This window comes from Phalacrocorax carbo, chromosome Z (assembly GCF_963921805.1).
Source record: "Phalacrocorax carbo chromosome Z, bPhaCar2.1, whole genome shotgun sequence".
Lineage (NCBI taxonomy): Eukaryota > Metazoa > Chordata > Aves > Suliformes > Phalacrocoracidae > Phalacrocorax > Phalacrocorax carbo.
This window is the reverse complement of record NC_087548.1, coordinates 78,263,469-78,276,482: the sequence shown is the minus strand read 5'-3', so window position 1 is coordinate 78,276,482 and position 13,014 is coordinate 78,263,469. Positions and strand designations below refer to the sequence as shown.

At 46.7% G+C, this 13,014-nt stretch overlaps 1 protein-coding gene across 1 annotated transcript; it reads left to right on the top strand.

Moving 5' to 3' along the window:
• The first annotated feature begins 6,893 nt into the window (after positions 1-6,893).
• RPS23 (ribosomal protein S23) lies at positions 6,894-8,942 on the top strand. Its single transcript, XM_064438295.1, has 4 exons — positions 6,894-7,008; positions 7,314-7,473; positions 8,209-8,329; positions 8,743-8,942. Exons 1-4 carry the CDS (start codon positions 7,005-7,007, stop codon positions 8,887-8,889), a joined length of 432 nt encoding a protein of 143 aa, XP_064294365.1. The 5' UTR covers positions 6,894-7,004; the 3' UTR covers positions 8,890-8,942.
• Positions 8,943-13,014: the final 4,072 nt, after the last annotated feature.

Below are 13,014 nucleotides of genomic sequence, written 5' to 3'. Positions count from 1 at the left end.
GACATCTACAGCTGGCATGTTCCAGCTTCCCTGTGAATTAAAGATTACGTGTTCTGGGGAGATTGTACCAGGATGTGAGCTCTTTGTGAAGGAAAAAGGATTAAAATCAGATGGTCGCTCCAGGCTCTAAAATCACACTGAAGAGCACTTATTGGTGCTCAACCCTAACCTGAAAGAAAGGTGAAGGTGCTGTTTCCAAACAGCTCTGAATTTTCTCCTTCCATATGATAACCAGAGAAAGAATTGCATGTGTTTTGCAGCCTTATAATACCTTAAGAGCAACAGCATTATCCCCATTTTACAGATGTGACAGCAGACGAAGCAAGCTCAGATATTTGGAAGATATTTCCTTTCTTCAGCGCTGATTGAGTTTGTGCATGTCCAGCTTTCTGGCCAACTGTTTTTATACTTACAGATAGCTTTACGCCAGACCACAGTTGTTAAATACTGACAGTTACAGTGCCTCTGTTCCTGTCTATTGCATTCCAGATACTAGATAAAGATAGGGGTTTAAGCATCGTATCTATTAACAAGGATTTACCATCTTAATTCATTTCTCCTTCAGTGATACAGAAAGTATTCACTAATCTTAAAACTCAACAGCTTGCCCTCAGTAGTACTGCTTCTATCAATTTAAGGAGGAATCCAGATACTTATGTGAGAATCCCGGCCTGAAAAATGAGATAAGAGAGCGTAGTGATATACAATGACCAGTCAAAAATAATGTCTGAATTTTCTGTGAAGCACAGAAATGTATGATGCTAAACCTGGAATAATTACACCAGCACAGAGACATGGCTCAGCTGAAAATTTTAAGCAGCTCTGGAAGGAGGCAGAAGTGCCACGCACCTTGCTAAAAACTGTGGAACCATTCACATCACTGGCCTGTAAAATGTTTCATTACTCCTGACCCACAGTCCCTCCTAAATAAGTGGGGAGAAAAGGCAGAGAGAGGCTTTCTGATGGTACCGTCAGACGTCATTCATGTGGTGCTGTCTTCTAAGTGTTCTTCATCATCAGGGGAGCAAAGGCTAAGAAAAAAAAATGCTGAAATACAAGCCAGTATGCCACAAATGAACAAATAATATGTCCTTTGAGGGCAGAGAAAGTGAGAGGAAGCAGTGTAAACAACACATGGTAGGCCACAGCTAAAACCAGAATAGGCTCAATCCAAGATAATGTCCTGTAGTCCACTCCTGTGCAGGTCCATTGACCACTGTTTTACAGCAAAACTGGCAGGTGGTGAGGAATTGCATTGTGCATCACTTACTGTGTATGTTCTATTAATATTACTATTACTGTTGATGATATTATTATTATTATTATTATTATTATTATTATTATTATTATTATTATTACATTTTCCCTTCCTTCTCTGTCCTATTAAACTGTCTTTATCTTGACCCCAGAATTTTACTTTTTTTTTCTGATTCTCTCCCTCATCCCACTGTGGGGCAGGGAGAGTGAGAGAATGGCTGTGTGGTGTTTAGCTGCCTGCCAGGGTAAACCACAAGATGCTGGCATCCCACACAACCCCGAATGTGTGACCACAGTCCAGCAATCCCCTTGTCAGACAGGATGATTACATAAATGTTGATGGAGACCCCAAGATGACAGCTGTTCTGCCTGATGCTGCAATGATTACACACACACTGAGTTTGCATGCAATGAATGAGACTGCAGACATAATTTTAAACATGGATAATTTATCTCTTTGGCTAGCATCTCCTCAGGCAGACAACAGCACAATCTATTTTCAACACAGTCCATAGTTACCTTCAGATGACATATCAGGTCACCACGAACCGGGCAGGTTTCTAAAATAACATCTCTCCAACAAAGTATGAGGTATTAGCCACTGTACAGGTACTAGCACTTAATATATAATTTTATATATTATATAATATATAATATATAAATAATATATATTTTTTTATATATATATATAATATAATCTTTTTCACTTCCAGGCATGCATTGTTCTTCTGATTCAGATACATTCGCAATGCACTGACAATGCAACAGAAGCATGGACAGGAAATCAGCCTTAATATAGAGAAAAAGCTTGTCTCAGTTCCAACAAAAGCCTCTCTCTGGGCAACTGATCTGCCCACAGGGCTTTCAGCCTCCACCTCCACCATGAAGGCTGGGGTGATGCAAAAATTAATCTTGTTACAACTCCTTTTCCTGCTTCCCTTCTACTCCTTGTGCCCTTTCCTAACAACCCCAAAGGATGTCATCCTACCCCAAGAACCCTCTATACAGATTCTAGGCCCTATCACACCTGCTCTGGATGGAGACTGGATCAAGAATGAAGCTTCCAATTGTTGGTCTACCTTCACGGGGGTAGGGGGGGAAACGACACAAAAATCCCACAGAAATGCTCAGTCTGCATCACAAGGTAGATCTACCACTGTGGAAAGAGGTCCCAGCACTTGTGTTATCTCCACTCCCCTGGAGAATGCAACTGTGGCAGCCAGAGGTTCTGACTGGTTTTTTTTACGCCCATCAGTGTTTTGTCAGGTACTTGCCGTTCAAGTGAGAGAAAGCCACAGGCTTTGAGGTACCAGACAAGGTAGTCAACGCCCTATTTCTCCCTCCCTTTTTTCTTCAACCTCCTTTTTGTTGTTCTCCCTGCTAGAAGAGGCACCTGAGGAAGCACTGAAAGCATTTTACACACTCACAGACAGGACTGTGCTAAGGAAACTGCCAGGGGGACAGGACAGGAGTGGCCAGTTCCAGAGGTGGCAGGCTGCACCTTGGCCAGTGCCAAGCAGCCCCAAAATGGCAGTGGCACCATAGTTCCCACACTGTGCAGAGCACGGCTGTCGCCAGGCTGGGGACACAGTGGGGATGCAGGGCATGAGTGCCAGGGTGTGAGGGGCCAGCTGCAGGGAGGTCAGCCCCTGACCCCTCCAGTTGAGGCTTTCATTGTACAGCTCTGCGGGAAGTCAGAAATCAGATTTCACAGAGAATGCCAGAGAACAGATTATACCAGGAGTTTTAAGATAAACTGTGGGATTTTGGGTGGATTTATCTGCTTGGCCAACCGAAATATTTAATTTTAGAAGCACTTACATAACAGTGTTGGCATTCTCCAAAGAAAACAACCCATTTCCACCCAGCTGCCAACAGTCCTGCTTGGCGGCTGTTTCCTGCAGAGTTACTAATCTGGGTTATTTCACTGCGAAAACACCTAGCCAGGGAAAGGAAGGACCCCATGAGAGCAGGGTCTTCTGGCTACCTTTCCAAGCATGCCTCTGCAGAGCCCGATGGTGCACCTGCGGCCAGGAGCATCGGGGATGGGGCCGCATCTGTGCCTGGTGCATTGAGTACCAGGGTGCCAGCAGGGTCTGGCCCAGGGCTGCCCCACGCAAAGAAAATGCTGCTCGGTGCCTGCTTCACTCCTCTGTAAAACAGACCTGTGGAAGGGAAGCAGCCCAACTCTGCCATCCAGCAACGTGTTAGCATCCAGCTGATCCAGAATAGCAGGAAAATAACGGCCCTTGCTCCCAATACTGTTTGCCTGAACTTCATCAAGGTAAATAACCTGTATCAAAAACCAATAAATCTAACAAACCCAGTATAACCACTCAGAAATAGTAATGATACTCACCCCACACTTTGGGGAGTGTAGAACTACTGGGTTCTGCTAGTTAGCAAACACAGACTGTGAAAGTGCTGGGCTCGAATTTTCTTAACTTGAGGCTATTTCAACTGACTCAGGGCACAGCTACTCCACTGTACATGTGCATGTAAAATTACCAAAACGAGTCTTGCTTGTTAGCCTTACTTGACTTTATTCTTATTTGTTATTGCAATTAAATCATACCATTGTTTTTAACACTCTAGTTACTGCTAAATTCTAGGAAAATGACCAAGTTCTGGTTGCTGGTTTTGGTTGGAGGGTAAGCCTGTCGGCGACATGCACGGTGTTCAAGGGTGTCAAAGTACCCACTGTATCTCTGTTTGCCTTGTACGAGGACAAGGAGAGACCAAGACTGTTAAGTTCCTTTTGCACAAGGTAGAGTACTAGCAAATATTTTAATTTGATAATTTTTGTATGCCTTTCTGTGCCATAACAAATGGTTTGCATATACAAATGTATCCCCTGCATGTTACTAAACCCTGGGTGACATGTCTGGGGGAATATTTTTGCAACAGATGACACTAACTAAACCCGAGCACTTCTCTTTGGTTTTGGATCAGATAAACAATACTAGTTTTGAAGAACATGGTGAAATGAAGAACAACTGTCATAACAGAATTGTCCCAAAGTCCTACCAAAGTTTAAAAAGAAACAGCAAAACCTACAGTAGCATCATCTCAAATCGTCTCTTTCTGACATCTTAACGTCTTAGTGAATATTTGTGCACCAAATGGCACAGTTTGTTTCAGTATATTAATTTTATTTATTAATCAATTTCCTTCCTAGTCAGCTTTTAAGTATTCTTAATATTGCTGAGATTGTAAAACAAGGCTGTAACATTTTTACACGATTAAGTTCCCTATTCTTAAAATGACCAAATAGTGATTGCATTCCTTTACATTGGAATTGCATCTTTTAAAGAGGTGGTTTTTTATTATAATTTGTAATCTGTAACCTGTTTGCTCCTGTAACTGATGCTGCGTTTTCTGGGTTTTGTTTGTTCCATTTTTATAGGGTTTTTAAAAAATTATTTATTTAATGTTTTTTGATTATTTATTCTATGCAGATTGAATGTAAAAACCGCCCTGAACAAAGTAAGTGTTTTCTATTTAACCTGTAAACGCAGGTTATGTTAATAAAGATACATTTAGATTTAACAACTGCCCCTTCACAGCAATCCCAAAAAGGGAAGTGAATGTTCTTGACTTTTTTCTATTAGGGAGTGGGTCGCTTACATGCGGCACCTGTGCCTGTTCAGTTGGCATCTGCAGACCCCTGGAGTTAGGCAGGATGGACTAAGAGTAGCTTTCCAAATTAATAAATGCTTGTTTCTGTTACAGGATTTTACTCTGATGTAAATCCACAGAAGACTTAGGGACAATGTAGGTAAAGTAAAAAGTTGAGAGTGAGAAATCCAGGCTCAGCTACCATCAGAGCTCTTTGATATCCTCCTCGCTCACCCTAAATACACCATACGCAAGATTTTATGCTCTTGCTGGCGTTGTGAGCAGCCTGGCAGGCTGGCAAGGGTGCAGAGGGACCGAGGGGCTCAGTGAGCCCTGAGAACAGAGCAGCCAAAGAAAGGGGGCTCCCATCCTGCAACCGAGGCCACTCCCCACAGAATGGGGGTGATGCCGCCATGCCCCCTGCACTCTTACGATGGCTCCACACTTGTTCCGGGCGCGGGAGTCACCTCAAGCACTGCAAACACCCCTGATGCCAGGAAGCGGAGCCACACAAGCGCCATTTGGTGAGGATGCCCTGAAGTTCAAGGCCCTTTGTGCCCACCGCTCCTTCAGTTACCCCAGAGAAGCCACAGCTTCCCTTCACCGGCACCCTGTGCTCCTTACCTCCCCCCTCGCCGCCGAGGCCAAAACTCCTGGAGAAACTGGATTAAAGAAGTTAAATCTGGGGCGGGAGGCATGGGCGCTGGTGCCCAGGGGCCAGCACCTGCAGAGGGAACCCAACGCCCTACTCCTCCCAACCACCCACCTAGTTGACCAAGGGAAGCCAGTCGATGTGATATTTTTGGAGTCAGTAAAGCTTTCGATACTGTCTCTCACAGTGCCCTCCCGGACAAAATGTCCAGCACACAGCAGGATAAACACATTATGCAGGGGATGAGCAATAGGCTGATGGGTCGGGCTCAAAGGGTCGTAGTAAGTGGGGTAACATCAGGCTGGCAGCTGGTCACTAGTGGGGTTCTGCAGGGATCCATCTTAGGGCCAGTACTCTAATCTCTTCATAAATGACTCAGATTCAGGACTGGAAGGAATTCTAATTAATTTTGCTGATGACACAGAACTGGGAGGAGCTGTTGACGCTCTGAAGGGCAGAGGGGCCCTGCAGAGGGATCAGGACAGACTGGAGATCTGGGCAATCACCAACCGTACGAAGTTTAACAAGGGCAAGTGCCGGACTTTGCCCCTGGGGCACGGCACCCCTGGATGTACAGACAGGCTGGGGAACGAGGGGCTGGGGAGCAGCTCCCCAGGGAGGGACCTGGGGGCTCTGGTCAATGGCAAGTTGAACACGACCCAACAGCATGCCCTGGCAGCCCGGGGGGCCAGCCGTGCCCTGGGGGGCACCGAGCCCTGCACCGCAGCCGGGCGAGGGGGGGGATTGTCCCGCTCTGCCCCGCGCTGGGGCGGCCTCACCCCGAGCGCTGTGGGCAGCGTTGGGCGCCGCAGGACATTGGGGGTGTAAAGCTACCAAAGAGTGTCCCGAGGAGGGCACGGAGTTGGGGAAGGGTTTATACGTGAAACCGTACGAGGAGCGGCTGGAGTCCCTTGGTCTGTTCAGCTGGAGCAGAGGAGGCCGAGGGCAGCCTCATGGCGCTCTGCAGCTCCCTCCCGAGGGGAGGAGGGGGGCAGGGCTGGTCCCTGCTCTCTGGTGCCCAACGCCAGGCCCGAGGGAACGGCAGGGAGCTGTGCCAGGGGCGGGTTAGGCTGGGCATTAGGGGAAGGTTCGTCCCCCAGAGGGTGGTGGAGCCCTGGCACAGGCCCCCCAGGGAGGCATCACGGCACCAGCCCGGCGATGTTCAAGAAGCGCTTGGCCAACGCCCTCAGGGACGCGGTGTGAGTTTGGGGCTGCCCTGTGCAGGGACAGGAGCTGGGCTCGGCCACCCTCGCGGGTCCCTCCCAGCTCAGGTCACCCCGTGACTCCCCGAGTCCCCGCAGCCTCACGAGTCCCCGACTCTCCGATTCCCGCCCCCGCGGGTCGCCCCAGCCGCCGCCTGGCGGGAGTTTCAGTCAGGCGCGGGGCGGGCAGCCCGCGGCGGGGCCTCGCGGCCGCAGCTAGGCGGCGCCGAGCGGCTGCGCCTCCCTCTTTCGCGCTCAGCGGCCGGCGAGGAAGGATGGGTGAGCGCTGCGCTGCGCCGCGCCGCGGCGGGCCGGGCCGCGGCGGGCCTGTGACGGGCCGGGGGGGCCCGGGGCGAGGCGGCGGTGGCGGGGGCACGGGCAATGCCGGGCTGGGGCAGGCGCGTAGCGCTTCCCCGGTGCCGGCGCTGCCGGCCTGCCGCCGGCTCTGGGCCTCCCGCCGCCGCCATTACTCGCCACATGGCCGCCGCTCCCCGGGAGCGCCGTCCCCGCAGAGGCGTAGGCGGGTGGCCGCCGGCGGCCGGGCCCCTCCGCCCGCTCACCCCTGTGCCCCCTTTGCTCCGCAGGGAAGTGCCGAGGGCTCCGTACGGCTCGGAAGCTCCGCAGCCACCGCCGCGACCAGAAGTGGCACGACAAGCAGTACAAGAAGGCCCACCTCGGGACGGCGCTGAAGGCCAACCCCTTCGGCGGCGCCTCCCACGCCAAGGGGATCGTCCTGGAGAAAGTGTGGGTAGAGCTGCGAGGGGTGGGGTGAGGCAGACACCCGTGGGGGGTAGAGGGGGGTGCCTGCCTGCCCGGGAGACCCCCCCGGGACGTTGAGGTCTTTGGGATGGACCTCAGGGGAGGAGAGAAGCAGCGCTGAGCTGTGCTGTTTCCTAAGTATACAAGAGGTTTTGCTACTTGTAACATCCCACGTTTCTCTTAATTTCTGTATGCTGAATTGAAAACGGGGTTTATTTTTCCAAGTGGCTGTGGTGCAAGCTGGGGGTTTTTTGCTCATACACGTGTCACTGTAAAAATTCTGCGTATTTAGAAGCAGAAAAACCAAAATAACCCCTTAATCAGTGTAGGACTGGGGGATGGATTTTATGTGTGTTCCTTGTGTCAAAGATTCCACCCACTTGTCTTCCGGCCTGTTTTTTGTTTGTTGTTTTTTTTTTTTTATCATTTATAAGCTTCACTGGGACACTTCCAGGGCTGTGCCAGGGTGTTTCTCTTCCTCCACTCCCTGCCTCCAGATTTTTATTTACTGAATTAACCATATGTCTGTAGGAGATTTTCAGTTCTTACTCATCTTAGGAACTGGGCTTTTACGTATTGAACAGCTCTAAATAGATAACCAACAAGTTATGGTTTTGAAGTACAGATGTACAAATACTGTAATTTGTGATGGTGTAATGAGTATCTGCTAATTCATCAAACTGATTTTTGCTAATTTATTTCTATATGCTTCCATTTTAGTGGAGTAGAAGCTAAACAGCCCAACTCTGCCATCAGGAAATGTGTGAGAGTTCAGCTGATTAAGAATGGCAAAAAAATAACAGCTTTTGTTCCCAACGATGGCTGTCTGAACTTCATTGAGGTAATTTTCAAGAAGCGATCTACAAAATGTTGTGTATCAAAGAAACATGATGGATGGATTAAGGGGATGGTTAGACAAGGGAACGTGACTTTCTGCACCACGTGTATCTTGAAGCTGTAGTGGCAGAGGCAGGCAAATACATAAGCGGTGGTTTTGCACTTTCCCCTCCCTTGGCAAAGCCAGTTCTTAGCTGTGCTGCTGCAGGCTACATGACATCTCTGCTTATGTTTCCTTTCTCCGAAACACCAGAGGGGCTAACAGTCCTATATTAATGTTTGTTATCAACAACCTTCAGTATTACCACCCTTTCTTTACATTTGAGCAACACCCTAGACTTTCTAACGTTACCCGTGTCAGAAGTATGTACGGGTTTAATGTTCGTAGCTTTGTAACTACGTGGCCTTTCATTGCAGGAGAACGATGAAGTCCTGGTCGCTGGTTTCGGTCGGAAGGGTCATGCTGTTGGTGACATTCCTGGAGTTCGCTTCAAGGTTGTCAAAGTAGCCAATGTTTCTCTGTTGGCCTTGTACAAGGGCAAGAAGGAGAGGCCAAGATCATAAATCTAGATTGATTTGCCAAGAATGTCAATAAAATTTTTGATTGGAAAAACTTCCATGCTTGTTATTTAAGGCTTCCAGGTTTTTTTGTGTATCTGTGGGTGATGTACCTCAGAGATGTTGGGGCATGGTGTCTGTCTTCCGGGCAGCTGGCTTTTCCTTCTGTAAGAAGTGCTTTGCTGTTGGGCAACAGAAGAGAGCCAGAGCATCTTTATAACTGGTAGGTGAGCCCGAAAAGCACCGTGTTTCCAGATTTACCTCTGTTGCGTGGAGCAGCGCAGCTGTCGGGTGGGAATGTCAGAGGTTTTTACTTCATAGAATTAAGGGGTGTTTTAGTGCTTTGTGGATCGTCCCTGATTGCCAGCACTTTTGTGAAGGCTTCTTCAGCTTAATAACTAGAGTAGTGACTGTCTTGCTGTCAAGCTGGACTGATAGATCTCTGAGGCCTCTGTCCCCTCAGAAACCTTTCCTGAATGCTGCCACTTGTGCAGAGCCATAAAGATTTTGAAGCTTGGGCCTAATAGTGACACTAGCACAGAGCTAATGGGCTCTGGCCTGAGGATGTAGGTGGCCTTGAAGGAGAAAGTATGCAGGGATTGCTCCGCTGCCTGGAGGGCTGGAGCACCGTAACATCATGGAAGGGAGCAGCACTCCCTCACCCTGGCACATGCGGTCCGTACAGCTGACACGTGCTACGTGCACCAAAAGTGAAAGCGGGCTGACTATGGCTTTGGTGTTACAGCCTTAACAATCCCAAGGGGCTGCATCACAAACCCCTGTGTTGCTGCAGGTGGCTCCTGCAGTGGAAGGTTCACCGCCACACCTTGCAGTGAAGTTACGTTTCCTTGATGTCTGTTGATACAAATCTGCAGTGGGCATTTCTTACCAGATGTCAGTACAGCACTTAGAGATGGAATATAACCTAGGATGAAAATGTTTGTCATGCAGCATGACTAGATTTTGTTTCTCTGTTCTCTCTGCTGTGACCTTTTGCTAGTCATTCAATTTTTGTTCTCTAAATAGAGGTAATTCCAGTTTTATAAAATACCACTGTACTCTATGAAGAAAGATAGATTGCTTTTCAGGAGCACGGGATAACTCGTTTGTTGGACACTAGATAGTTCAAATATGACATAATTATATAGAGGTGGTTGGTTGTTGGGTTTGTTTTTTTTTTTCCCAAAGCCTGAAGTATTCTGTATCACTCCCTTGTTTTTCACTATCTGCTCAGTGGCTAAGCATAGATGCTGTTTGAATGATGTTTGTATTAACTGTAATAAATACTACACAATCCAGAACTTAAATTAACAGACTCAATCTTTTTTGGAAGAAACAGGCTGCTGTCTAGTGTAGATGGAATTTTATCTTCAGTCATCATGTCAGTCATAAAACTCTTCCCGTAGGAACTGAAATGAAATTTCTTACTGCTAGGTTTGGCCAAGAAAAAAACCCTAATGTTTCTGTGGGACTATTAAATTCATCGGGATTCAAAACATCCCCTCAAGCAAGTTGGGAGGAAAAACTGCATGAATTTTAATGCATATTTTGGAAAACAGCCTTCCTCAAATGGAAGTTGGTTGCTGTAAATGTTGAAAATGTTATTTATTCATAGTCTTCAGATGATGATGGCAGTTCTAGTTTCTAGTGTGAAGAAAGGCAATGGCACCTGGCACACAACTCATCAGATTTAGGTCCTGAAGAGATTATTAAACCATTTATCTAATCTTACTTGTGTCCTGCTCAGCCCATAGAACTTCACCCAGTTGCTTCCATGTTAAGTGCAAATTAAGTCTAAATAGTTGGACTTGGGCAAGCCTGCCTGATCTGAAAACACACGTTTCTTTTAGTGCATTCCAGATCCTTTCATTTAACTGCTGTGTTACTGACTTGAACATGTCTTTGAGTAGGGCTTTCTGCCTTTCTTTGCTAAATTAAAAAAAACCCTTCTAAATAGTTTGATTTTTTTTTTACTTTTCAGAGATGTCTGCACCATCATCAGGCTACTTGAAAAACTGAAGTATTTAATCAGTATCTTCAAACATTTTTCTCTCTGTATTGTCCAGTTTTTCAACATCACTTTAAAATGTGGATGCCAGAACTAACACGGAATTATAGAACAGAACATCAAGCAAGGAGCCAGCGTGTCCCTTTGTCAGCCTTTAAGTAATTGCCAGATCTTCTGTTCTGTTGATACTTGCACTCATATATTTTATCCTGAATTTGGCTCCTTGAAAGTACATTTTGCACAAAGCTTATAGTGGAGCACTGGCTTCTTTGTTTCATGTTAGAGCTATTTTATGCAATAAAACTTCAAAATATTTATTTGGCTGAAGTTAGGGGGTAAACAATTCCCTCATTATAATCACAATTCATCTGTGTGTTCATCCAAAAGGCTCTGCTTCACTTAGTATTCATTAACTTATATGAAAATGGAGTAAAATTCGAGAACAGATTGAGAACCTCTACTACTGGGTATTCTGTAGCTTGGTCATCTGGGAATTTGTGAGATTTGGACTCAAATCCTTGTTCAGGTGCAGAACCGATGTTGAACTTAGGTCTCCCTTATCCTTGTAAATGCAGCAGCCCCAGTCGTAACAAAAATGGCTTTTGCTGCAGCCCATGCCCAGCTTTAAGGGGCAGCTTTGGACAAGCAGCTCTCTGTGATTCCAGAGTTAAGACTCCCTCTGTTGGAACCTGACTTAAATACTGTTTGAGGTTTTCAGAGCGAGGCCTTAACTCCTTGACTAACCTTGGACATAGTGTAAATGCACGGTGCCTGTAGCACGCTTCAGCCAACGAGCACGTCGGAGCGTAAGGGAAGAGGTCTGGAGGACCACGCCGTCAGCCGTCCCCACGGCTCCCCAGGGTACCCAACATCGCCATATTTTTTACTGCACATTCTGGTTTCCTAGCCCTCCTGTCTTCTTGGATAGTGGAGGGTTAACTGCTTGTAAATTTTTTCTTTCGTGCAACCATACGCGTGTTCTGGTTGTGTTCTCTTTTCACCCAAAATGTTATGCGGATGGATTTTGAGGATCTTCTACATCTGCCCAGTATTTCTTACAGCTTCACTAAATCAAAGCTACTGTTTACGCACAGTAACCAGCCGTGCTATTGTATGCCCGGAAATCCCAGATACGTCCTTACCACGTCTGCTGTGGGCTCCATCTAATGCTTCTGTGAAATCTGGAACACATATGCGTAATCAGAGGTGGCACATAGTAGAGATGCATACATATTCTACTACAAAGTCTCCGAAATCCAGCCTTCATCTAGGAGGGGCAGAACAATGTGAGCAGCCAGCCAGGTTTGAAAGCGTTTGCTGCCGTCGGTACAGCTCTATTTACTAATAATATGCATCAAACCAACTGCAGGTAGACATGTGAGAGAAACCAGGTACACAGTTACATGGAAAACAGCTAGAACATCACCACCAATTTTTTTCAGGTGATCCCTGATTACTGTAAGACTGGAAGCTACTGGATGAGCAAACCTGAACACTGAGCTATGACTCACAACTTGCAGATCTGACAGCAGCTCCTGGTGGAAGAGACAGATCCCAGTCAGCTCATTTAATCAAGAAATCATGCTCTCATGTATGCAAATGTTATCCTACACAACTGCTGGTTTTAGGATTCCAGCTCAAATTCTACAGGAGATGCGTTACTTCAGCTAAGGAAATCGGCAGCTTTGGTTTTGTTGTTTTGATTTGCTTTTCTTGCATAGCAAGGATTACTAGTGACGCTGCCAGCGATACTTCTTTGAAAAAAAGGATTTTACTGCAGCCAGCGAAGGACTATCGAAGTCCTCACAGTTCGAATTATTTTTAAATTCTAAAGTCAATCTGGCAGTAGAGAAGATGAAGATTTACCCAGAGGTAAATGGAGCTAGACCAGTTTCCAGAAGTAGGGCGTTGTCATGAGGTAGTCTTGCCACTAGATGTTGCTGTCGGTACAATGAGGGGAAAAGCTGAAACGTGAAAGGTCTAAAGCAGAAAGTTGTTTATGTAGTCTTTAACAAAAGAAATCTTCAAAATGGGAAATTTAGCTTTAAACTGATTCAGCGAGTTCCTGTTAGGAAAACGGGACACTTATTGCCTTGTCACCTTTGTGTACCTAAATGGTGGCT

Bases quoted from the DNA above. Each gene is read 5' to 3' on its own strand.
- RPS23 (XM_064438295.1), top strand. The intron at 7,474-8,208 runs GTGGGTAGAGCT...CTTCCATTTTAG, and splicing joins GGGATCGTCCTGGAGAAAGT to TGGAGTAGAAGCTAAACAGC. The intron at 8,330-8,742 runs GTAATTTTCAAG...CTTTCATTGCAG, and splicing joins GCTGTCTGAACTTCATTGAG to GAGAACGATGAAGTCCTGGT.